Source organism: Chiloscyllium punctatum, chromosome 46 (assembly GCF_047496795.1).
Source record: "Chiloscyllium punctatum isolate Juve2018m chromosome 46, sChiPun1.3, whole genome shotgun sequence".
Taxonomy (NCBI): domain Eukaryota; kingdom Metazoa; phylum Chordata; class Chondrichthyes; order Orectolobiformes; family Hemiscylliidae; genus Chiloscyllium; species Chiloscyllium punctatum.
In genome coordinates this window covers 39,903,130-39,928,554 of record NC_092784.1, presented here as the reverse complement: position 1 = coordinate 39,928,554, position 25,425 = coordinate 39,903,130, and the positions used below count along the sequence as shown (strand labels likewise).

Here is a 25,425-nt window from a genome sequence, read left to right as displayed (position 1 = left end):
CAACAGGAAGATCTGGAGATTCAAATATAGACAGTATACAAATTACACTACAGAAAAATAGAACTTTGGGAAATGGTTATAAAAGGACATTATTGTCAGCAAAAAACGAAAGCAAATTCTCAGCAGTGTCAATGTGGTGGAGAGCATGCTTTACAAGCCCATGTCAGCATTGAAAAACAGAAGTGGCAACTGCCTCGAAGAGACTGTTGGACCTCATGTGCAGGGCTAGCCTTTCTGGAGCAGGACAGGGACAGGAAGTGCAGCCCGAGAAGTGAGGTAAGTGAAACCACAGCTCCCAAAGCAGCTTCATCGAGCTGAGAACATGGAGTTGAAAGATCATTATCAAAATATTGATGAAGTTTATTGCAACCAACCGAGGAGAGTTCAAGGCAAAGCGAAGAGCATGAAATCAGGTAGAACTCTTGGTCATTATTGTACAGGCCGATCTGAGTTTGTGGATTCATGAGAGCTTATTCGTCTTATGTATTGGTGCTACAGATATAAGTAGATTAAGTGATGAGTTCTTGCATCGAGAGTTCAGGGAGCTGGGTATAGTTTAAGAAGAAGGACCTCAGAGATTATAATCGCAGGATTTTTCCCAGAAACAGAAATGGAAGAATAAAGCAGATGCATGGTTCAAGAGTTGGTGCAGGAGGGAGGTTTTAGATTCCCAGACCATTGGGACCATTTCTGGGAAAGGTGGGAATTGTACAAATGGGATGGTCAGTACCTGAACCAGAATGGGACTAACTATCAGCCATGAGTGTATTGAACGGTGTGGCCGAAATCCTGCAGCTGTTTTCTATGTTTCAATGTTTGTATCCTTGTGGGAAGGTTTGTTCGCTTGATGGATAGAGATTAAACTAGTTCAGTGAGGCAGAAGGCACAGTGAGTTCGTTCAATAGTGACAAAGTGTAACTTAGAAAAGGAAGTATAACAGAGGGAATTCAGCCATGTGGTGTCAGAGATAGTAAGGTGAGTCTGGATTCTCTCTATTTCAATGCCAGGAGGGCTTCATCAAGACCTGGAGTCCGTACTGGGATTCGTCAAGACCTGGAGTCTGTACTGGGATGCGTCAAGACTGGGAGTCCGTACTGGGATTCGTCAAGACCTGGAGTCCGTACTGGGATTCGTCAAGACCTGGAGTCCGTACTGGGATGCGTCAAGACCTGGAGTCTGTACTGGGATGCGTCAAGACTGGGAGTCCCTGCTGGGATTCATCAAGACCTGGAGTCGGTGCTGAGTTTCGTCAAGACTGGGAGTCCCTGCTGGGATTCATCAAGACTGGGAGTCTGTGCTGGGATTCATCAAGAGCTGGAGTCCCTGCTGGGATTCATCAAGACTGGGAGTCTGTGCTGGGATTCATCAAGACTGGGAGACTGTGCTCAGATTCATCAAGACTGGGAGACTGTGCTCGGATTCATCAAGACTGGGAGTCCCTGCTGGGATTCATCAAGACTGGGAGACTGTGCTGGGATTCATCAAGACTGGGAGTCCCTGCTCGGATTCATCAAGACTGGGAGAATGTGCTGGGATTCATCAAGACAGGGAGACTGTGCTGGGATTCATCAAGACTGGGAGTCTCTGCTGGGATTCATCAAGACCAGGAGAGTGTGCTCGGATTCATCAAGACTGGGAGTCCCTGCTGGGATTCATCAAGACTGGGAGTCCGTACTGGGATTCATCAAGACTGGGAGTCTGTGCTCGGATTCATCAAGACTGGGAGTATGTGTTGGGATTCATCAAGACCGGGAGACTGTGCTGGGATTCATCAAGACCGGGCGTCTGTGCTCGGATTCATCAAGTCTGTGAGACTGTGCTCGGATTCATCAAGACTGGGAGACTGTGCTGGGATTCATCAAGACTGGGAGACTGTGCTGGGATTTATCAAGACTGGGGGTCTGTGCTGGGATTCATCAAGACCGGGAGACTGTGCTCGGATTCATCAAGACTGGGAGACTGTGCTGGGATTCATCAAGACCGGGAGACTGCTCGGATTCATCAAGACCGGAGACTGTGCTGGGATTCATCAAGACCGGGAGTCTGTGCTGGGATTCATCAAGACCGGGAGTCTGTGCTCGGATTCATCAAGACCGGGAGACTGTGCTCGGATTCATCAAGACGGAGGGACTGTGCTGGGATTTATCAAGACTGGGAGACTGTGCTGGGATTCATCAAGACTCGGGGACTGTGCTGGGATTTATCAAGACTCGGAGACTGTGCTGGGATTCATCAAGACTGGGAGTCTGTGCTGGGATTCACCAGGTCTGGAAATCCGCACTAGGCTTCCTTGAGGTTGTAAGTCTATCGAGTCCATCCACATTGTGCTTCCTCGAGGCCAGGAGTCCCTTGCTAACTGAACTCTCTACCACTAATGCCATTCAGGTAGCGGAGGTAGGTAGAGAGAGATAAAGAAAGAAACAGAAAGGAGAAGAAAAGAAGCCAATGAAGCAGGCAAGCTCCAGCTCAGGAGCCTCGTCTGCCACCATCTTGGAATATATAAAGTCAGAGTGCTGATGTATTATCAGTTTGAGAGTCTGGCTCAGGGACTTTGAGGCTGTTTTCATTAGAGAGAGGAAGGTTGAGAGGCAACTTACTTGAGACATACAAGATGATCAGAGGATTAGATAGGGTGAGCAGTGAGACCCTTTTCCCTTGGAAGGTGATGGGTAGCACGAGGGGACATTGCTTTAAATTGAGGGGTAATAGATATAGGACAGATGTCAGAGGTAGTTTATTTACTCTGAGAGTAATAGGGGCATGGGATGCACTACTTACAACTGTAGTAGACTCACCAACTTTAAGGGCATTTAAATGGTCAATGGATAAGTATATGGATGATAATTGATAGCGTTGGTTAGATGGGCTGGACTGGTTTCACAGGTCAGCGCAATAACGAGGGCCACAGGGCCTGTACTGCACTATAATGTTCTATGTTCTAACTTCAATACATGCACCACCCCCTATGTGAAAAAGGAAGGAGCATCTTAAACCTTTCCCCTCCTACTCTAAACCTATGCCATCTAGTTTTGGTCTCACCCACCCTGGGAAAAAGATCTTGTCTATTTACCCTATCCAAGTACCTCATGATTTTATAAACCTCCATGAAGTTACCCCTCAATAGCACCATCCTATTCAGCCTCACTGTATACCTCAAACCCTCCATTCTGGCAATATCCTTGTAAATCTTTTCTGCACCTCTCAAGTTTAACAACATCCATCCTAGAGTAGGGTGACCAGAATTGCACGCAGCATTCTAGAAGATGTCTCATCAATGTCCTGTACAGCTGCAACTTGACATTCCAATTCTTCTACTCAATATTCTGACCAATGAAGGCCTTCAGACCACACCATATTAGATGATAACACCCCACTATATATGATTTGTCAAACATGACCCATTTATCTTGACTGTGATTCTTCTTTGATAATAAATCTTTGGTTCATGCTTAACAACACTATGATGCAGCTTCTTATCAAATGACTTTCAAAAACAGTGCTAAACAACAACCACTAGTTTTCCTTTAATGCTAAGATTATACTCCTGAGGTTTTATTTTTAGGATCAACATTCAAACTGAAACTCATCATCTAGTGACATTTTCTAGACTTAAAACTCTATCTGTAAGCAAATTCTGTTTTGCAAATTTCATGCTGCTCATGAAAAACTTTGTCACAATTTGCAGCTTTTGCAATTTTAATACATTAGTCACACCTCCAGTTATTTCAGCTTTCTGGCCAAATAATTTGATGCTTCAAGTACCCAATACAAGATCTCTCAAGTTAGGGCTGCATTAATTGTCGCCAAAAACTACTGTCCACATAAAGTGAAAAGGAACAGAATAATTAGCCTTTCCCTTGCATAGTCATAACTGCTCACATTTTAATACCAAGATCCTGAGAGGATAAGTGTCCTTTTGCTGTGGTCAGATTTGGTCAAGGTAATTTCTGGGTAAAGGAATTCTGTATTGCAAACAGAACATTATGACAGAATTTAGAATATGTACCATAAATAGTATTATCAACCCATGTTCTTGCCGAATGATGGGCTGCATTAGGCCACCAGAATGTGGCCCAATTGCTTTCAATGGAATCAGTCATTGGATGGTAGTTTTGATTTGTTGAAACATAAATGTCCTTCAAATATGTTGAGATGTAATATCAATGGAAATTAATAAGCTTCTTCTCAGTATAGTATAGCAGTAACACAGTATGACAGGGCATCAAGACATTTTTGATCCTACATAAAAACAGCACAAAATGATGATCCAATGGTTTTCACACATGCATCTATCCCATTTAAGTTAGCAGAGTTCAAATCACGTCTGTATGGATATTCAAGAATAACTTGCAGGAATATCGAACCTTTCAGTAATATAGTGTCTCAAGTTGCTTCATGGAGATTGTCAAACAAAATTTGACACCAAACCTCATAACAGACCATCGCTACAGACAACAATAAACACTGCAGAGCTGCTGAAAAATGGCAAATGATTGGGATTAGCGGAACTGCACATTCGGAAAGATGGAACAAGCATAATGCCTTCTTACTTGCTATAACCATTAAATGGTTGCAACACTTTCACTGAAGCATAGAGCTTAAGGAATGTGTCTTAAAACATGGAAGGCAGAGGCACGGAATTTTAGGAAGACAATTACAGAGTTTAGGGCTTAGGCAGTGAAAAGAAGCTGCTAGTGGTCGGGAGATTAAGATCAGACATGCTGTTTCGATGTTATTTAAGTCCTCCTGTACACTGACGGTTCATGGGGAGATTAACCCATTCCTGAACTCCTCCTGATTTAATGAGCACCAGCAGGACAAACTGGACTGTCTCTCCCACTGAGAAGAGAACAGACGCTGGGTATGTGTACCAGTGTCAAACCTTTGGGGTGTTATAAAAATTAAAGACAGCTGCTGAAAATCTGTGACCACCAAGTGAATAAAACCAAATAGGACATTTCCTCCGACTAAAAAAATCTTTGACCCACTGCTACATATCAACTGTCTAAGCAAAAGTGCAAACTTTTGTACAGGACAATCGCAAAATTGGCTTAGAGATTAGCAATAGAATTGTATTGAATGGTCTGCCATTACTTGCATTTTACAGTGAATAATACTGTAAAAAACAGTGAAAGGATAAGTCTGACACCACAAACCAGCACCATTTTGAATAGTTTAAGAATAAAAAGATATGACTGAAAGACTCAGTATCCTCATTGCACTACCTCGAACATGAGCCCTGAGTTGGCTCACCAGGGACATCTGCACCACCAACCATCCTCCACTGCCTCACCACTATCTATGCCAGACCCACAAATGTAGGTCTTATCACTCTTTAGGCACCATCTCTTCATCACTGGGACCACCTTGCCAATACTGCCAATACTGGGACTCCAGCTAAACCCACACTTGCCCTGCAACTTGCTCTGGTTCTGCCACCTCCTCACTGATAACTGGGAGTCCCCAGCTCAGGGCCTACCCCAACCAGGAGCTGCTACGACCTCACTGATAACTGGGCGATCCCCAGGTCTGGCCTACTGTGACCACAATCAGGAGTCCCTTGTTCTGCTGCCAGGCCATGCCACTGCTGCCGGCTTATTAAGAATCCCACTCCAGCTGCCCTTGTCCTCCAGAGGATGGTGGTTGAAGACTGTTTGTGTGAATGGAGTCCAGTGTGCAGTGGTTTACCACAGGGATCAGGGCTGGGTCCTATGTTGTTTGTCATCTTCACAAATGAAGTAGATCAGAATGGCTGGGGGTGTGATGATAAATACGTTTGTGGATAACACAAAGGTTGTCTGGGTAGTTATCAGTGAGGAGGGAGGTGTTGGGTTGCAGAAGGATATAAACAATTGGGCAGATGGCAGATCAGTGGCAAATGGAATTTAACTCTTAGAAATCCGAAATGATGTACTTTGGAAGAAGAAATAAGAAAAGATGGTATTTAATGAATAGCAGGACACTCCGAAGCTCAGAGGTATAGGAGAATCTTAGGGTGCTTGTCCACAGATCCCTGAAGGTGGCAGAATAGGTCAGCAGGGTCATTAAAGAGACATATGGGATGCTTGACTTGATCAGTCATGGAACAGGTTATAAGAACAGGCTTGCATCTATATGGAACTTTGGTTTAGCCATAGCTGGAGTACTATGTGCAGTTCTGGTCACCGCACTATCGGAAGGATGTGATTGCACTGGAGAGGGTGCAGAGGAGATTCACCAGGATGTTGCCTGGGATGGAACATTGCAGCTGCCAAGAGAGGTTGGATAAGCACAGATTGTTTTCTTTGAAGCAGAGAAGGTTTGTAGAGGTCCTGATAGAGGTATATAAGATTACGCGAGGCATAGATAGAGTAAATAAAAAAAAACAGCTATTCCCTTCAGTCAAGGGGCATAATTCTAAAGTGAAAGGTTTAGAGGGGATTTGAGGGAAAGACTTTTCATCCAGAGAGTGGTGGCCATCTGGAATGGACTTTCTGGGAGTGTAGGTGAGGTAGGAAACATCACAATTTTTACAAAGCACTTGAAGGGCCATAACATTCAAGGCTGTGGGCCTACTGCAGCAAAGTGGCTCTAGTGTAAATTGTCATATACTTCAGACCTTACAGACCCGATAGGTCAAATGGCCTCTTCTATCCTCAATGATTCTTCCATTATTAATCTTCAGCTCAATTAATAAAATCAAAGGATCATTTCTCAAGAAAGAAAGTTTGTCAGAACTCAGAAGAACCACTGAATTTGAATATGAATAATTAATTAAGGACCACCCTCATCTATCCCTCTCCATCCTCAGCCATGACCACCCCTTTAAATGATAGCAAAATGTGTGAAGAAGATCTTGAAGTGAAGATTTAGATAGGTGATGTCCCAGCGGTATTACTACTGGGATGTTAATCCAGAAACTCAAGTAATGTTCTGTGGACATGGGCTCAAATGTCACCACAGCAGATGTTGGAATTTAAATTCAAGAAAACAAAATCTGGAATTAATGATGATCATGAATCTATTGTTGTGTGCCAGGAAAAACCCATCTGGTTTACCCTTCAGGTAACTTGGTTCATTTCAATTTCCAATCCAATTTAGATCCTTAAACTGCTTTTTAACTGAATGTTCTTCAACTGAAGAAATGCATATTTGACCTGTCTAATCATGGTATGTTTCAAAATTCGAGCATTGTCAATAATGTTGGTATCTCGACCTATTCTCCAGCACCAAACAAGAAATATTTGGAGTCATGTTCACAAGGTGGGTTCCTCTAATTGTTTCAGTGATGACTTTCCCTTCCATTTTACAGAACATGGTGTCCGATCAGCAGATCCTGTCCGAAGAAAATGGTCACCTTTGGTCATCTCCATTTTTCTAGGTCTCTCCAGCCTGTTGTCAATGGTGATTCTAGGCACTTCAATCATAATGTGTAAGTTTTGTGATATTTGAATCTGTGGAAATTATTGGCTCCTGACTGTCTGGTCAATGGATATGGGATGGGATTGGGATAGTTAAGGAAAAGGAAGGCTGTGTGGCGGTAATCCCTTATTTGCTCCCTTCATGCACACACTTAGTCAGGGCTGTGGTTGGAGGTATCACTGGGAAAATAGGCAAGATGTCTTTGTTCACAGGATCTATTGTGATGATTCTTATGATTCTTGTGCTGGTCAGAAAGCTGCTCCTCAGTCAATCTTCTCCAAATGCTTTCACTGGTTAACGAGGCTGGAGTGTGGAATGCTGCCTCCACATCCTTAATGAGATCAACACATTTCCATTCCAACAGTGTGCACATGCTCTGGTCTCAGTAATCCATCCTCGATGGTCATGGTTTGTATATTATTTTTGTCTGATTAACAAATGTTTCACCTTTAACCTGCTTCTCCTTAATAAACTTAATAAACAATCTGAAAGTTCCTATGATCAACTGTCTTTAGAGGCAACTGTCATCCTAAACCTTGCAACATTGACTATTAAATGAGGTCATTTAGATTTTGGAACTTTTTTTAGATTAGATTACATTACAGTGTGGAAACAGGCCCTTCGGCCCAACAAGTCCACACCGACCCGCCGAAGCGTAACCCACCCATACCCCTACATTTACCCCTTACCTAACACTACGGGCAATTTAACGTGGCCAATTCACCTGACCTGCACATCTTTGGACTGTGGGAGGAAACCGGAGCACCCGGAGGAAACCCATATGTGAGGACCTTCCCACATTTATCAGTGTAGGGTCAAGTTAGATATTGGGAGATGAGAGAGCATGTGGACTAGTGACACAATTAGAATTAGGTTTATTGTCACTTGTACTCAAGTACAGGAGTACAGTGAAAAGCTTACAATGTTGCCCCTCACAGCACCATCTCAGGTACAAAGTACCTAGGTTCAAATCTTGGACAAAAATAAAGAAATAAAGTGAAAGAAACCTTGCAGTGTTTCACAGAATAAGTTAGAAAATAAGAAATAAAGTTAAAGGCATACAAACTTTAGATGAAGATGGGAGCAGTTATCCTGATGTCATCAGCAGGTGTCCCAAGTTCATCGGCCACAAGGATTCGAACTATTGACACAGAGTGAAATGTCAGCCCCCAAGATAGAGTTCAGAGATTGAGGACAATCTTCACCACATGGCAAACAAACATTACATTGCAGTAGATCAGTGACGGAGAAGTGGATGGGAAGGCAATGAGTGAGGCAAATGAACTATGAGGGAAGTCCAACTTCCAAGTCTCCTTGATCACCATCATCATTGATGACAACACAGCTCCATGTCATTGATCATCAAAGTTACAAATCCCATAACACCAGGTTATAGTCCAACAGGTTTAACAGGACACCTGATGAAGGAGCGTCGCTCCAAAAGCTAGTGCTTCCAATTAAAGCTATTGGACTATAACCTGGTGTTGTGTGATTTTTAATGTTGTACACTCCAGTCCAACACCAGCATCTCCAAATCATTGACCATCAATGCTTGAATTTGGGAACACGTTACAGAGAAACTATCAGGTCTCCCTCAGCCAGGAGCTCTCTCTGTTCTCTGCAGGAAGCAGCTGTAATCCTATAAACTGTGACTTTTAATTGATGTGTGAACCTGCCAGCCTGTCCCTCTTGTAAACCAGTGGAAGCATCTGGTGAAGGATGACTGAGAAACAGTTTCATGACCAGCACAAGAATCATAAGGGTCATCACAACACATCCTGTAAACAATGGCTTTCTGAACTGTTATTCCAGTGACCCCTCCATGATTTGACTCTGTCTAAGTTTGTTTGTCTATGTGTGTGTGTAAAGACAAATATATAAGTGATTAGACCTTCAATTTCTCGATCTAGATGCCAATGATATGCGTTCACTCGGAGGAGACAGCAATCTGACAAGCATTGCCATGTGGTGAAGATTGTCCTCAATCTCTGAACTCTATCTTGGGGGCTGACATTTCACTCTGTGTCAATAGTTCGAATCCTTGTGGCCGATGAACATGGGACACCTGCTGATGACATCAGGATAACTGCTCCCATCTTCATCTGAAAGTTAATTTTCAATCTTTTTTGGGGAATAAAAATTCCTAAATACTACATAGGATTTTTTTTTAAATGGGAGAGTGTTTCACATGTTGGTCCAAAATGATTGCTTTTCAACTGACCTGCATCAAATCCACCTGCCAGAGTTTTACCCACTCACTATCAATATATCTTTGTGGTATCCCACTCCTGCCTGCACCACCTGTTGTGTCACCAACCTTTGTAGCTGGCTTGCCTAATAAATGCCTCTTCATCTGATCATTAATTAATATGTTGAATATTTGAGATTTAAGAATAGTTCTTTGTGGGTCACTTGCACCCAACTTGAGCACATGTCTATTGCCCTGATTCTACTCAACCAACTTCTTAACCAGGTCAATAATTTATCATCAATTCCTTGAGTTTTAATATTAGCTCTAGCCTGATTAAATACTTTCTGGAATTCAGATCAATCAGATTCACTGATATTCCCTTGTTTTCTTACTTCTTCAAAATCTTCCCTGAGGTTTATTCCTACTCATAATAATGCACCAGTCTGAGTCTGCTGGATGCCTTTTTATCCAGCTTCTTTGTGTACGAGTTCCCTTAATTTCAAGTCTTCACTCACCGTAGGATTGTGCGTTGTTACGTTCCAACGCAATGACCCAAGGAAAACAAGTGGACCTTGACATAGTTGTGTTTCCTGTGATACCGTGACTGAACTTTCTCTCATTGGTATGTAATGTGAATGGGAGAGGAAGATTTCAACAAGCCTAGCCAGGCTAGACAGGAGAGTGGATTTGTGTTTAATTTAGGAACACCAAAATGTTAGCTTCAAACGAGGCTTTTCTCCATGAGTGATACTTCAAGCAAACCCAGTCTTTAGGAATAAATGGTAAATCCTACTTTTTATTGCAGTTTTACAGCTGTTCAGTGAAATGAAGTTATCACATGCTGATTTCAGAATGGAATTTACCCAGTTGAAAGATAATGGTGAGTGTGAAATCTCAGTCTGACAGATCTTTCTCTCGTATTCTAAGAGTTGTCTTGTTTTTCAGATATTTTAGTCATTTTCTAGCAATCATCCTTGGACCACGTTCAGGTCCTTTTGGAACTCTTTAACTCTATTTGAACTCTATAATGGAGCAGAGGATGGTCCCATTTGGATGAAGGATGTTGGAATGAAAAGTTTGCTCCATTGTGTAGTAGGAGTTTTGTTTTTACTTGTTTACCGAATATGGGTATCACTGGCTGGGCCAGTATTTTTTATTCGTGCCTCATTGCACAGAAGGCAGTTAAGATCAACCACATTGCTGTGGGCTGGGAATGCCAGACCAGGTAAGGACTGCAGATTTCTTTCCCAAAAGCACAGCAATGAACAAGATGAGTTCATTGAACCAATGAACCAATGAACAATTCACAGTGTCACATGGTTGCTCTTGAGGTTATTTCTTTAATTCCAGATATTACTTAAAATCAAATGTCATCACCTGCCTCAGTGGGATCCGAAGCCATGACCCCCATCATTAACCTGACATTCGAGATTACTTAAAAATGTGTTGCTGGAAAAGCGCAGCAGGTCAGGCAGCATCTAAGGAGTAGGAGAATCGACATTTCGGGCATAAGCCCTTCTAGTAGTGTTACAATAACAACACCACCTCCCTTAAAGCCTACTACTCAGCCTCCAGTCATCTTGTGTAGTAAATAAGGAGATAATGGTGAACGGGTAGCATATCATCATGGATTAAAGTTTGGTCACAAAGAGTGTAGGAGGATAAATGGCTCATTTTTGACTTGACAAGCTGTAAGTAGTGAAGTTCCATAGGGGCCTTTGCTGGGATCTTTATCCCAACTTTATGTTAATTAACCAATTCTTTCTACATGCAAATATACTTACCTAGCGTCAAAGCATTATGGAGTCATTCAGCACAGAAACACACACTTCATTCCACTTGTCCATGTTTCCCAAACTAAACTCGCTTTACTTGACTGCATTTGGCTCATATCCCTGTCAGCCTTTCTTATTCATGCACCTGCCTAATTCTTTTTCAATCTTGTTACCGTACCTGCAACCATCACTTCCTCTGGCAGCTCATTACACACATGAACCGCCCTCTGTGTGAAAAAAGTTACCCCTCAGGCCCCTTTTTAATCTTTCTTTTACTTTTAAAAACATGACCCTTAGTTATTAACTCTCCACTCCAAGGAAAAGATGTTTGCTACCTCCCATGATTTTATAAACTTCTGTAAGATCACCTCTAACCCCCTAAGCTCCATTGGAAAAATGCCCCAGCCTATCCAGCCTCCCCTTATAACTGAAACCCTCTAGTCCTAGCAACATCCTTGTAAATATTTTCTGAACTCTGCCCAAGTTAATAATATCCTTCCTTTAGTAGGGGTGACCAGAACAGTCCACAGTACTCCAATGTCCTACACAGCAATGTTCAGTCTGACATCCCAACTCCTGTACTCAACGGTCTGAGCAATGAAGGCAAGCGTGCTATACATATGGTTAACCATCCTGTATCATTTGTGATGCAACTTTCAAAGAACTATGTACCTGAACCATGGTTTCTTTTTAAGGACCTCTATGTGCAATCTCATACCAGATGTGTTTTGGAATCTAAATATGTTACACACACTGACTCCCCTTTATTGTGCCTGCGTGTTACCTCCTCAAAGAATTCTCATAAATTTGTAAGGTATGCTTTCCTTTTTATGCCACCATGCCCCCCCCCCCCCCCCCCCCCATTAATTATGTATTTCTAAGTTCTCTACTATTACATCATTTCTAATACACTAACATTTCCCAGTAACAGAAGTTAAGCGAACTGGTCTATAGTTATAATCTTTCCTGTCTCCTACAGAGGTATTCTATTCCTTTCTGCACTGTTGCTGCCAGTTTCTGCAGTTTTTTTGCTTGTGTTTCGGAATTCCAACACCCACTATTCCTTGTTTAATTATACAGGTACAGGGCGATTTGGGTGTCCTGGTACATGAATTGCACAGCGACAGCAAATAACAAGGAAGGCAAATGAAATGTTGTTTTATTACTGTAGAATGGAGCACATAAATAGGGAATTCTTGCTATAACTGTACAAGGCATTACCCACCACCCTCGCTATAAAATGTACTGCTTAGTTTAGGGAAGAATTAGTTGCATTGGAAGCAGTTTTGAGAACATAGCAACATCGAAACATGGAAGGTAGGAGCAGGAGGAGGCCATTCAACCCATTAAGCCTGCCTCACTATTCATCACAATTATTGCTTATCGTCCAACAGCCTTATCCTGTTTTCTCACCAACACCTTTGATCCCATTCACTCCCAGTGCTATATTTAGCCACCTCTTAAATACATTCAATGTTTTGGCATCAACTCCATCCTGTGATAATGAATTCCACAGGCTCCCCACTCTTGGGGTGAAGAAATGTTTCCTCATCTCTGTTCTAAATGGTCCACCCCAAATCCTCAGACTGTGACCCCTGGTTCTGGACACAGACACCATCAGGAACATCCTCCCTGCATCCACCCTGGCTAGTCCTGTTAGAATTTTATAAGTGTCCATGAGATCCCCTCTCACTCGTCTCAATTCCAGTGAAAACAATCCTAACCCAGTCAATCTCTCTTCATACGCCAGCCCCTCTATCCCTGGAATCAGCCAGGGAAAAAAGACGTACCTCATATTCCATGTCACCTATTCTCATATTCACATCAACAACTTTACCAAGTCTCTCCGAAAACAGCAGTTAACATTAGAAGGAACAGGGTGGGCAGGATGCTGATTGGGCCCTGAAGCCTGATGCACGATTGGAGAAGATCACAGCTGATTTGATTACAGCCTTAAGACCACATTCTCACCTGGCCCCATAACCTTTGATCCCCCTTATCAATTCATTTGAGAGAAGTTTAACTCAGCTGATACCTGGGATGTCATAAGAGGAATAGTGCAGCAAGTTGGACCTATCTTCCCTGGAATTTAAATGAGTAAGAGGTGATCTTATTGAATCCAAAAGATTCTAAGAAGACTTTATAGGGTGGCCACTCAGGGAATGATTTTCCTTGTGGGAGAAAGGAGACCTTTGAGGCACAGTTTTAAAATAAAGTATCTCAATGGAGATGAGAAGGAATTTCTTGCCTCAGGAAATCATTACTCTTTGGAATTTTCTTGCTGAGTGAGAAATGGAGGTTCAGTCATTCAGTACATTTCAGGCTCGGTTTGACAGATCTGGAGAGAGGTCAAAGGTTATGGAGGGTCATTAGAAATTGGGATTAGAGTGGTGCTGGAAAAGCACTGCAGGTCAGGCAGCATCTGAGCTCGTGAGTCTCATTCCCGATGAAGGGCTTTTGCCAGAAACGTTGATTTTCCTGCTCCTCAGATGCTGCCTGACCTGCTGTGCTTTTCCAGAACCACTCTAATCTTGACTCTAATCTCCAGCATCTGCAGTACCCACTTCCGCCTAGGTCATTCGGAATTAGCCTTATGGCCACACCCAGATCACCCATGAACTTGTTAAAGAGGTAGAATAAGCTTGAGGGCCTGTTTGTTTGTAATGATTTGATGATCAGAATCTGTCAAATGGTTCCTCAACATCAAAGGCAGTCTCCCTCTCTCACCTTGAGCTCAGCTTTGCAGCCTCAGTCGGATCCAAGACTGCCATAAGCTGAGTCTTCCAAAACCAAAACTCTAGCAATGACTGAGCAATGCATGGAGGAGTAAAGAATTTCCAAGTGCCCTCTGTTGTAGCTTAATTCACTTGACATGTCATTTCCAGCTCCGCTATTCTGGATTTACTCATCCACACTCCACACTGAACAATCCGTAGTTATTCTTTTTATTTATCCAAGGAATATGAGCTTCACTTGTCAGACCAGCATTTATTACTTATCCCAAATTGTTCTGGACAAAATAGCGTTGGAGCTAACCTCTGGATTAACTGCAGTGCTCTAGTTTGAGGGACGTACACAATGCTGTTAGAGAAGGAGTTCCTGGACTTTGACACAGTGACATTATCCAGATTCCAAGTTAAGACAGTGTATGGATTGGAGGGGGACTCACAGGTGGAGAAGTTCCCATGTATTTGCTCCCTTTGTCCTTCTATCCTGGTGGTTTTGGTAGAGAGGGAAATGCCAGGCCATGGAGTTACAGACTGTGGTGAGATAGACAATTCCTGCAGCTGATCGTCCACAAACTCATTCATGGATGCCCCATTTTGATCTAAGAGATCTGTACATTATTCATTCCACTCAGTGCAATAGCAGTTCCCGAGAAGGTATCCTCAATTTGGAGATAGGAATCGATTGCTACCAGGCCTAGTACTACAGTCATTCCTACCAGTGCTATCACAAATAGATATGGGGTGAGGATGATGTTAGATAAATATATGTATGTGTTTAACTATCTGACTGATGAATAACCCACAGGCTTGACTCATTACCCAGAGAGAATGAGATCAGGTGGAACTGTCGTAATTTCAGAATTTGAAAATATCTTCAAATCCTGCCAATAGAAAGCTGCCATCTGTAAAAATGTCCCTGCTGCCTTCAGACTGCAATGTATTTCGACTGGCTCTCAAACTAAAATTTCTTTCATTTTATTATCTGATGCATTTTGTTTTCCCTTTGGGTCAAAGTCTTGCACTGTACATGAGAATTCAAACAATTCCTGGCCAAATGAATGAATATCACTTGGAATATGCTATCTCAGCAGGGGAAGAGCATGACCATAAGACCATAAGACCATAAGATATAGGAGTAGAAGTAAGGCCATTCGGCCCATCGAGTCTTCTCCGCCATTTAATCATGTCTGATGGGCATTTCAACTCCACTTACCCGTATTCTCCCCGTAGCCCTTAATTTCTTGTGACATCAAGAATTTATCAATCACTGCCTTGAAGACATTTAGCATCCCGGCCTCCACTGCACTCTGCGGCAATGAATTCCACAGGCCCACCACTCTCTGGTTGAAGAAATGTCTCCGCATTTCTGTTCTGAATTTACCCCCTCTAATTCTAAGGCTGTGTCCACGGGTCCTAGTCTCCTCGCCTAATGGAAACAATTTCCTAGCGTCCACCCTTTCCAAGCCATGTATTATCTTGTAAGTTTCTATTAGATCTCCCCTTAATCTTCTAAACTCTAATGAATACAATCCCAGGATCCCAGGATGAGTGAACCCTTTCCCACTTTTAGAGCAGTTGAACTGCTTCTTTTTAGTGTGCACTTACTGGCGTACAATGAGCTCAAATATGTATAATGGGTTGAGGAAAACGTTTGATTGGTGGGTACTTGTAAAATTTCTGCTTTCAGTTCAGAAAAGATTTGCATAAAGTGAGTGTCTTTCTCTCTTTTCCCCTTTTTATACTTTGTACCTGTCTAGAACAGGACATTTGTGGAACTATTATTTCAAGTGCTAATGTAATCAGAAATATAACTGTATTATCAAAATAAATTTGGTGATAATGATCTGTTGGAGAAACAGTACCATGTGAATTTAAGAATTGCTCTTATTTGTGATTTCTAGCTACATCTGAGGAGACAGGAAATTCATTCAATACTTGTCAAAAACAAGAAGTTTTTGGAATTTTTATGTCAAGCTTGACACAGTGATACTTCTGATCACATTATTATCAAAGTAAATCGAAACACAATGATCTCTTGGAGAAATTAATGGATTATTCCAATTTCATTTCCAGGTACATCTGAGGCAGCTAGAAATTCATTAACTCAACTGAAGATGGAAATTTCACAGCTAAAGGAGAGTAAGTTTAATATCCATCAGAGAGTTTAAAACCCTCAGTGATTGTACCATCCATCATCGGAATGTTCATACTGGAATCTGATAGATTGATAACATTCAGCACTCATATCACTGGTCCCAGTTACAACTGCTTCTGAAGGATCCCAGATCTCATTAAAAAAATCTTAAGGTCCTGTGAATAAAAATCTGTTACCTGTAAAAAATGTTCCTGCCGTTTTCAGACTGTGATGTAATTTGATCGGTTCTCCAGTGTGATTTGGGGAAGGAAATCTCAGGTCCTTTCTTGTCTGGCTCAAATGTGAGTCCAGTCCCACTTCACTATGATTGGCTCTTACCTCCCTCAGTAATGGCAGAGGGAGGTAAGACTGTTATTACCCATATCATAATCATCCTGGGCTGGTCATGGTGCAGCTTCTCCTGAAACTATGAAATTCTGGCACCCTTGATGGTTCCATTGGGAATTCTAAGACATTGACCCCCAGATATGGGAACAATGGGATATGTCTATGCCTGGTTGATTTGATGAGGGGATTGACGGTGAATAGAGTTTGGCAGCTCCCATGAGGAACTGCCGCTGCAATGTGCTGGGATGGAGACAGAATTAAAAGTCAAAGTCAGTGAATGGTGGGAAAGCATTTGTGATTGACGGACTCACGTTTCCGAACAATTAGATGTTTTGAGTTAGAGGAATATTTAGTTTGACGTGATTTAGGTGGGACATTTAATGTCCCTAATTAACCAGGGACATAAACTGGTGACATACTGTAATATTGCTTAAGGCAAGTTAGAACAGACTCAATGTATAAACTTGGAAAGCTGTAACATACAATACATTACATTGAGATATTTTCCCAACAGTATGCCGTATTTAAATGGCCTGTCCATTTAAGGTCCCAAGCTCATTACTATCAACAGGGACATTCTGACGCCATCATTCTTTTAAGAATTGGAGAGTAATAAAGTGCAGAAACAGATCCTTCAGTTGAATTTGTCCATGTCAATGAAGTTTTCTAAACTAAACTCATCCCATTTTACTGTGTTTGGCCTAGAACTTCCGAACCTCTGTTGTTCATGTACCTGTCCAAATGTCTTTTAACTGTGATCTGTACCTTCATTAATCAGTTCCTCTAGCAGTTCATTACACATATGAATCATCCTCTGTGTATAAAGGTTGCATCAGTTCCCTTTTAACTCTTTCTCTCTGACCCAAAAAATATGCCAGCTAGTTTTGAATTCCCTTAACCCAGGGGAAAGACCTTTGCTATTCATCTTATCTATGCCCCGATGATTTAATAAAACTCTATAAACTCCTCAACCTCCTATGCTCCAGTGAAGAAAATCCCAGTCCATCCTGCTTCTTCTTACAACTGAAACTCTCCAGTTACAGCAACATGCTTGTAAATTCTTTGTGAACCCTCTCCAATTTAATAATTTCCTTCTTATAGCACAGTGACCAGAATTGTGCACGGTTCTCCAAAAGTGGCCTCACTAACATCCTGTACATTCACAACTAGATGTTCCAAATCCTTTGCTCCATGGTCTGAGCAATACACACTTGCAAGTTAGACACTTTCTTAACTACCCTGTCTACCTGTGACACAACTTTCAAAGAACTATCTAAGTGAACCCCAAGGTCTCTCTGTTCGATAACATTACCCAGGACCCTACTATTAATTGCATAAGTCCGACCTTGTGTGTCTTAACAAAATGAAGCACTTTTCATTTATTCAAATTCAACCTCACCTATCTCTCCTCAGCCTATTGTCCGAATTCATCAAGATCCTAGATAACTTCCTTCACTGTCCACTATACACCAATTTTGTGTTATTGGCAAACTTACTAACCATGCTTCCTAAATTCTCATCCAAATCATTTATATAAATGACAAGCAATAGTGGAAACAGCACTGATGTCTGCAGAACACTGCTGGCCTCTGGCCTCCAGTCCAAATAATAATCCTCCATCACCACCCACTGTCTCCTACCTTCAAGTTATCTTTGTAAACAATTGGCTAGCTCCCCCTGGATCCGATGTAGTTTAACTTCACCAAAAGCCTACCATGCAGAACCTAGTTAAAGGCCATATGAAAATTTGTGCAAACTCTGCTCTCATCTATCCTTTGGTGATGTGCTCAGTTTGTGACATATGATTTCATGTGTTTATGCTTCTCAAATATTTATCCATCTCAGATTTAAAATTAACAACTGATGTAATGTCAACCTGTGTGTGCAAAAGAGAGTTGCAAATTTCTACCACCCTCTCTGTGGACAAGTGCTTCCTAGTATCTTTTCTGAATGGTCTGGCCCCAGTTTTAGATTATACCCCTTAGCTGTAGAATCTCCAACCAGTGAACTCCTACCCTATCTTTTCCTGTTACTGAAGTGTCTTGAAGGGTTTGATCAGCTCACTGTTTAACCTTAAAAATTCCAGAGAAAGGAGACCTCATTTCTATAATCTGTCCTTGAATGTTAACCCCTGAAATCGTTCTTGTAAACCCACATTAAACTCCGTCCTAGGCCAATAAATCCTTCGTAAGTTGTGCTGTCCAGATCTGCTCCAGGTAAGTTATAACCAGGGTTTGTATAGCTGCAGCGTAACTAGGCTTATACTGCAGACCTTGGAATATAAAGGTGAGCATTCAAGCAGCCATCTTGAGTGCTATTTGCATCAGTCTGTGGTATTTTAAACATCTATGCATCTGAACCTCCAAGTCTTTTTGGACATTTGCAAAATACCCTGATCTGTCCTGTTTTTCTTGAAGATGGATAACTGCACACTTGCCTACATTGTACTTCATCTGCCACAGTTTTGCACATTCACTGAATCTATCAGTATCGCTTTGTAATTTTATATTATCATCTACACTGTTTGTATGATTGCCCTCCATACCTTTATTCAAAAAGCCAAGGATATACTATACTTATTAGGCATTCTCTCAAGCTGTCCTGCCATGTTAAATGATCTATACACATGTACATTTGGGTCCTTCAGATTCCCCTTTAGAGTTATACACTAAAATGGATATTTGATAATACAGAATTCGATTATTATTGACAAAAGGCAATTTTTGTTGAAACTTTCAGTCTTGAAATTTACTGCGTGGCAGAACCTCTATTAATCAGATTTCACTTGATTGCAAATCAATACTCTCCTCACATTCTGTATAAATGATGATTTTGACCTTGAATTGCTACTTCTTGTGAATGTTAAGGTGAATGCACAGTAAAGAAAAATTGACAAAATGTATAATTCTTCAGCAATATTTGTACATTAAAAGTGTTGGTTTCTAAGGATGCGCGACTCTTAGAGGACAAAGTTAGTTTGATCACGACGTATGAATTCAAAATTAAATACAGGTCATGCTGCTATAACGCGACAGTTGTGTTTCTCTGCAACCTCACGCTGTCGAAAATCATGCTTAGGGAAACCCGTTTTACCCATTCAGTAAAATATTTGCGTTATGCAAACAATGTTCATAATTCATCAATCATATTATAGCCAATTCACGCTGACAAAACACAGGTTAGACAAGAGCTGCATTTATTATAATTCTGTACTGATATATAGGTCTTGAACTGAAATTTCTTTCATTTTATTATCTGAAGCATGTTGCTTTCCCTTTGGGTCAAAGTCTTGTGCTGAACGTGAGAACTCAAAATAATTTCTGGTTGAATGAATGAATATCAATTAGACTCTGGTATCTTGGCAAGGGAAAAGAATGAGTGCATCCTATCCTAGATTTAGAGCAGTTGAACTGCTTCTTTTCAGTGCAAACTCACCGGCATACAATAAGGTCAGATATGTACAATGAGTTGAGTAAAACGTATTCATTGTTAGGTGCTTGTAAATTTCTGCTTCCAGCTCAAAAGAGATTTGCATAAAGTGAGTATTCCTGATGAAGGGCTTTTGCCCAAAACGTCAATTTTACTGCTCCTCGGATGCTGCCTGAACTGCTGTGCTCTTCCAGCACCACTAATCCAGAATCTGGTTTCCAGATCTGCATCATTGTTTTTACCTGCATAAAGTGAGTGCCTTTCCCTCTTTTCCTCTAATCAAACTTCATACCTGTAGGGAACAGAAGGATTTTTATGTCAAGCATTCTAATGTAATCGGAGCTATTACTGTATTATCAAAGGAAATCTGGTAATAACAGAGAAACAGTACCATCTGAATTTCAGAGTTGTTTTGATTTCATTTCCAGGTGTACGTGAGGAGACCGGAAATACTCTCACTCAACTGAAGACGGAAATTTCACAGCTAAAGGAGAGTAAGTTTAATATCCATCAGAAAGTTTTAACACTTCGTGTTCGTACCATACATCATCTGAAGGATGACACAATGATCTGATGGATTGATAATACTCAGCACACATATCACTCGCTCCAGTTAGTAAAAATATTTGCATCAGCTTCTGAGGAATCACGGATATCAATGAAAAATCTTAACAGTTCTGTCAATACAAATTTGCTACCTGTGTTATTCAAAACATTTTTAAGCAGGTATCCCAGACCTGATAACTTTGCTATTTGTTTAGTGAGATGTATAGTGGATATTCCCGGTGTAAGTTCGCTGGGTCAACTGCCATCTAACTTACAAACAAACAAGATTTCTTTACAAAATTATGGAGTGAAACACAAAGAACAGAAAACAGAATACCACATAACTTATCCTATCTAAACCTGACTTAATGATGCTGTTCCTAAAATACTTGCAATAGTCCCAGTACACACATCCCTTAGCACAAACAGTAAAACATGGCACCGGCAACTTACTGTTTGCAAAGAGAGAGAGTACCCAGCCTTTCTTTACACATACAACTGCTGTACTGAACTAAAGTTCCGAACTGAACTGCACAGCTAAAGGCTAGAGGCCGCACCCTCTTAACTACACCTTTTTTTTAAGACGTGAAAGTCTTAAGCTTGAGGTATTATCTGTTTAGGGGTAAACAAAAAGGGCCCCAGTAACCACTCATCTCTGTACCAACTTAGCCGTTTCGGAGTCTGGGCTGTTTAATGACCCATCTGAAAAAAAACAAGGCACAGTAACTTTGAGGAACAGGATCTGCTTTGAGAAAGGGACCAGTTTTGTAACACCTGTAAAAATGTTCCTGCTATTTTCAAACTGTGATGTAGTTTTGATTGGTTCTCCAGTGTGCTTTCGGGAAGGAAATCTGTCGTCCTTTCTGGTCTGGCCCAAATGCGAGTCCAGTCCCACTTCACTATGATTGGCTCTTACCTCCCTGTGTAATGATTAAACAAACACGGCACGGTGGCACAGTGGTTAGCACTGCTGCCTCACAGTGCCAGAGACCTGGGTTCAATCCCCGCCTCAGGCGACTGACTGTGTGGAGTTTGCACGTTCTCCCCGTGTCTGCGTGGGTTTCCTCCGGGTGCTCTGGTTTCCTCCCACAGTCCAAAGATGTGCAGGTCAGGTAAATTGGCCATGCTAAATTGCCCATAGTGATAGGTAAGGGGTAAGGGGTAAGTGTAGGGAAATGGGTCTGGGTGGGTTGCGCTTCGGCGGATCGGTGTGGACTTGTTAGGCCGAAGGGCCTGTTTCCACACTGTAATGTAATGTAATCTAAAAAAAAACACTGTTGTTACCCAAGTGTAGTCATCCTGAGCTGGTAATGGTGTGGTTCCTCCTGTAACTATAAAATTCTGGAGCCGCTCTTGGGGTCTGTTAGGAACTCTAAGGCATTGACTCCCAGATACGGCAACAATGGGATATGTCCAAGTCTGGTTGATTGGTGAAGCGATTGAAGATGGCTGCTCCCACGAGAAACTGCTGCTGAAGCAATGTGCTGGAGTGGCGAGATCACATTTCCTAAAAACAATAGGTTTGAATCAGAAGAATATTCGGTGTGACATGCTTCAGGATAGACATTTAATGTATCACTAGCTACCTTAAGTAGCATTACTTAAGATAAGTTAGAACGGACTCAGTGTATAAGGTTGGAAAGCTGCGGCATATAATATATAACATAGAACTGTTGTCCCAACAGAATGTTGTGTCTAAACAGCCTGCCCCTTTGAGCTTCTTCAAGTGTTGAGCCACGGGGTGGTTGGGTTGGTTGGTCCGGGTGTCCCAGAGGTGTTCTCTGAAATGTTCCGCAAGTTCTGAAATGTTTCTGCCCCTTTGAGCTCCCAAGCTCATTATGACCAATTGGGACATTCTGAGGCCATTCATCTCTTTTGTTGAGTTAAACGTGTTGATTACTGGGTGTTTGTAAATTTCTGCTTTCAGTTCAAAAAAGCTTTGCATAAAATGACTGTCTTTCCCTCTTTTCATTTTATCCAAACTTTGTACTTGTCAAAAACAAGAAGTTTTTGGAATTTTTATGTCAGGTTTAACAATGATACTTTTGATCACATTATTATCAAAGGAAATCTAATCATAATGATGTCTTGGAGAGACAGTGACACATGACTTAAGGGTCATTCCAATTTCATTTCCAGGTACAGCTGAGGCAGCAAGAAATTCATTAACTCAACTGAAGATGGAAATTTCACAGCTAAAGGAGAGTAAGTTTAATATCCATCAGAGAGTTTAAAACCCTCAGTGATTGTACCGTCCATCATCAGTATGCTGCTACTGGAATCTGATGGAAAAATAATACTCAGCGCTCATATCACTGGATTAGTGGTGCTGGAAGAGCACAGCATTTCAGGCAGCATCCAACGAGCAGCGAAATCGACATTTCGGGCAAAAGCCCTTCATCAGGATCCTAATTACTAAATATATTTGTATCTGCTTCTGAGGGGTCTTGGAACTCAATGACAAAAGAAAGAAACATTATCCCAGGCTTTTCAGAAACTGTACTCACCATCATGTTATTTTATCAACTTAGTAAATTGGTAGCTTTAATCAGTCCAGGAATAGACCTAAAATGAGAAAATTATTAAATTTAATAAATTTAAGAAGTAAGTTTACATCAACATTACAGGACAGGTGATGTGCTGTCATAGCAGCATATGGCAGTTTGAGGACTGTATTACCATCCAGGACACACATCCTGTGGCATGAAGCTACCGTTCAGGGATATGCCTGGGTATTGAACTGCACTGGGTATGATATATTATCGGAGAGCAAAGTCACCAGTACGTTACATACAGATTTAGAGTTGCTCAGTAATTGGGGCAATGACAGCTGAGTGCCTTGCAATCCTGGTGAGACTGTCAAATTTATCTTTGATCCTAGACAAGAATGCCCAAGTTTGGTTATAATCCAGTTGGGATTTAGTGTTAGACACTTTGTGATTTATGTTGAGGAAGTTTGAAATTCCAGGTATTTACTCAAAGAATACCCCTTGCTGTATATTCGCTTTTATCCTCACATCCTCCCTGCATCTTTGCCAAATCTGGGGAATCTCTGCTTTGTGCTCTCTGCTCACAGGAGCAGCTTTTCTTTGCCGAACTTATTAACAACAGATACAACTCAATCCAGTACAATATGGCCCACCAAGCCTGCGCTGATTCCTCATCCTTATTTAGACCCGCTACTTATTGCCCATTCGGAGTTTCTTTGTTCACCTCACGTTCATGTGTCTATCAAGGTACACTGTAAATGTTGCTAATGTGCCTGCATCCACCTCCTCCATTGGCAAAGCATTCCATGCATCCACCACACTCTGAGTTAAAACTTTCCCCACACTTCTCCCTTAAACTTTCCCTCTCTTACCTTGAACCTATACACTCTTGGAGTTGACTTTTCCAATGTGGGGAGAAGACTTCTGACTATCCCTCCCTATCTATCCCTTTCATAATTTCGTAAAACTCTGAATAGGCCACCCTGAGCATCCGCCTTTCTAGTGAAAACAATCCACATTTATTCAACCTTTCCTCATTTATAAAACCCTCCAAGTCAGGTGACATAGTGGTTAGCACTGCTGCCTCACAGTGCCCAGGGCCTTGGTTTGATTCCAGCCACGGGCAACTATCTATGTGGAGTTTGCACATTTCCTTGTGCCTGTGTGGGTTTCCTCCAGGTGCTCTGGTTTCCTGCCACAGTCCAAAGATGTGCAGGTTAGGTGAATTGGCCATGCTCAATTGCCTATGGTGTTCAGGACTATGTAGGTTAATTGTAAGGTGCATTAATCAGCATTAAATGTACACTAATCGGGTAGGGGAATGGGTTTTTCTTTTCTGAGGATTGGTGTGGACTAGTTGGGTCAAATGGCCTGTTTCCACACTGTAGGGATTCTACGAGAATTCTATGAGAACATCCTGGTGAACTTTCTCTGCACCCTTTCCAAAGTATCCACGTCCTTTTGGTAGTGTGGCATCCAGAACTGCATGCAATATTCCAAATATGGCTTAACAAACGTTTTGTAAAGCCGTAACATAACTTACCAATTTTAAATTCATTATCATGGCCAAATATGTCTTCATGAACGTCTTATCCATCTGTGTTGCCACTTTATAGATCTGTGGATCTGTATGTCCAGATCCCTATGTTTATCAATTCTCCTAAAGTTCTGCTATTCATTGTGTAATTCACACATCCCAAAATGCATCACCTTGCATTGTCCACGTTAACTCCATCTGCTATTTCTCAGCCCAAATCTATAGAAATCTACTGAACGTCTGTTGAAACATCATAATCTTTCACATCTCCATCAAATCTCCCCTTGTCTCTCTTTCTCCAAGAAGAAAAACCTTAGCTTCTCTGATCTTTGGATCTCTCTCTTACTCCCTCCAGAGTGCATCACTTGTATAAAGTATATAAACCAGCTTTTTATGTGGCAAATTCAGATTGTTTTTGAAGCAATATTTACTCAGTTTCCTTCATCAATGTTTTCAGTTACTTTATCAATAAATCTGATTTCTCAAAGACAACGATCCTTTTACAAATCCACTCTCACTCTCCTCAGCTAAATGTAAGACAGAATATAGAACAGTGCAGCATATATGCAGGCCCTTCAACCACCATGTATGTGCCAACCACAATGTTATTCTAGATTAATCCCATCTGCTTGCACATGGTCTGTATCCCTCTATTCCCTGTCTGTTCATGTGTCTGCCTAAATGCCTCTTAAACTTTGATATTGTACCTGCTTCTATCACCACCCCTGGCTCCTTCTACTCTCTGTGTAACAAACTGTCTTCACACACCTCCATTAACCTTTAATCTATTCCTCTTCACTTCTATCAGTTCGGCCCTCAGCCTGCAATACTTTGAGCAAAAACAAT

General features: G+C 41.5%; 1 protein-coding gene across 1 annotated transcript in view; it reads left to right on the top strand.

Annotated features, from left to right (window-relative positions):
• The first annotated feature begins 316 nt into the window (after window positions 1–316).
• The window catches only part of LOC140467906 (uncharacterized), a 37,276-nt gene continuing 12,167 nt past the window's right edge, over window positions 317–25,425 (top strand). Inside the window, exons 1-6 of the mRNA XM_072563981.1 lie at window positions 317–413; window positions 7,292–7,411; window positions 10,398–10,472; window positions 16,170–16,235; window positions 20,436–20,501; window positions 22,693–22,758. Of these exons, the coding sequence (XP_072420082.1) occupies window positions 323–413; window positions 7,292–7,411; window positions 10,398–10,472; window positions 16,170–16,235; window positions 20,436–20,501; window positions 22,693–22,758 (484 nt within the window). The 5' untranslated portion in view covers window positions 317–322. The remainder of the gene's footprint in view (window positions 414–7,291; window positions 7,412–10,397; window positions 10,473–16,169; window positions 16,236–20,435; window positions 20,502–22,692; window positions 22,759–25,425) is intronic.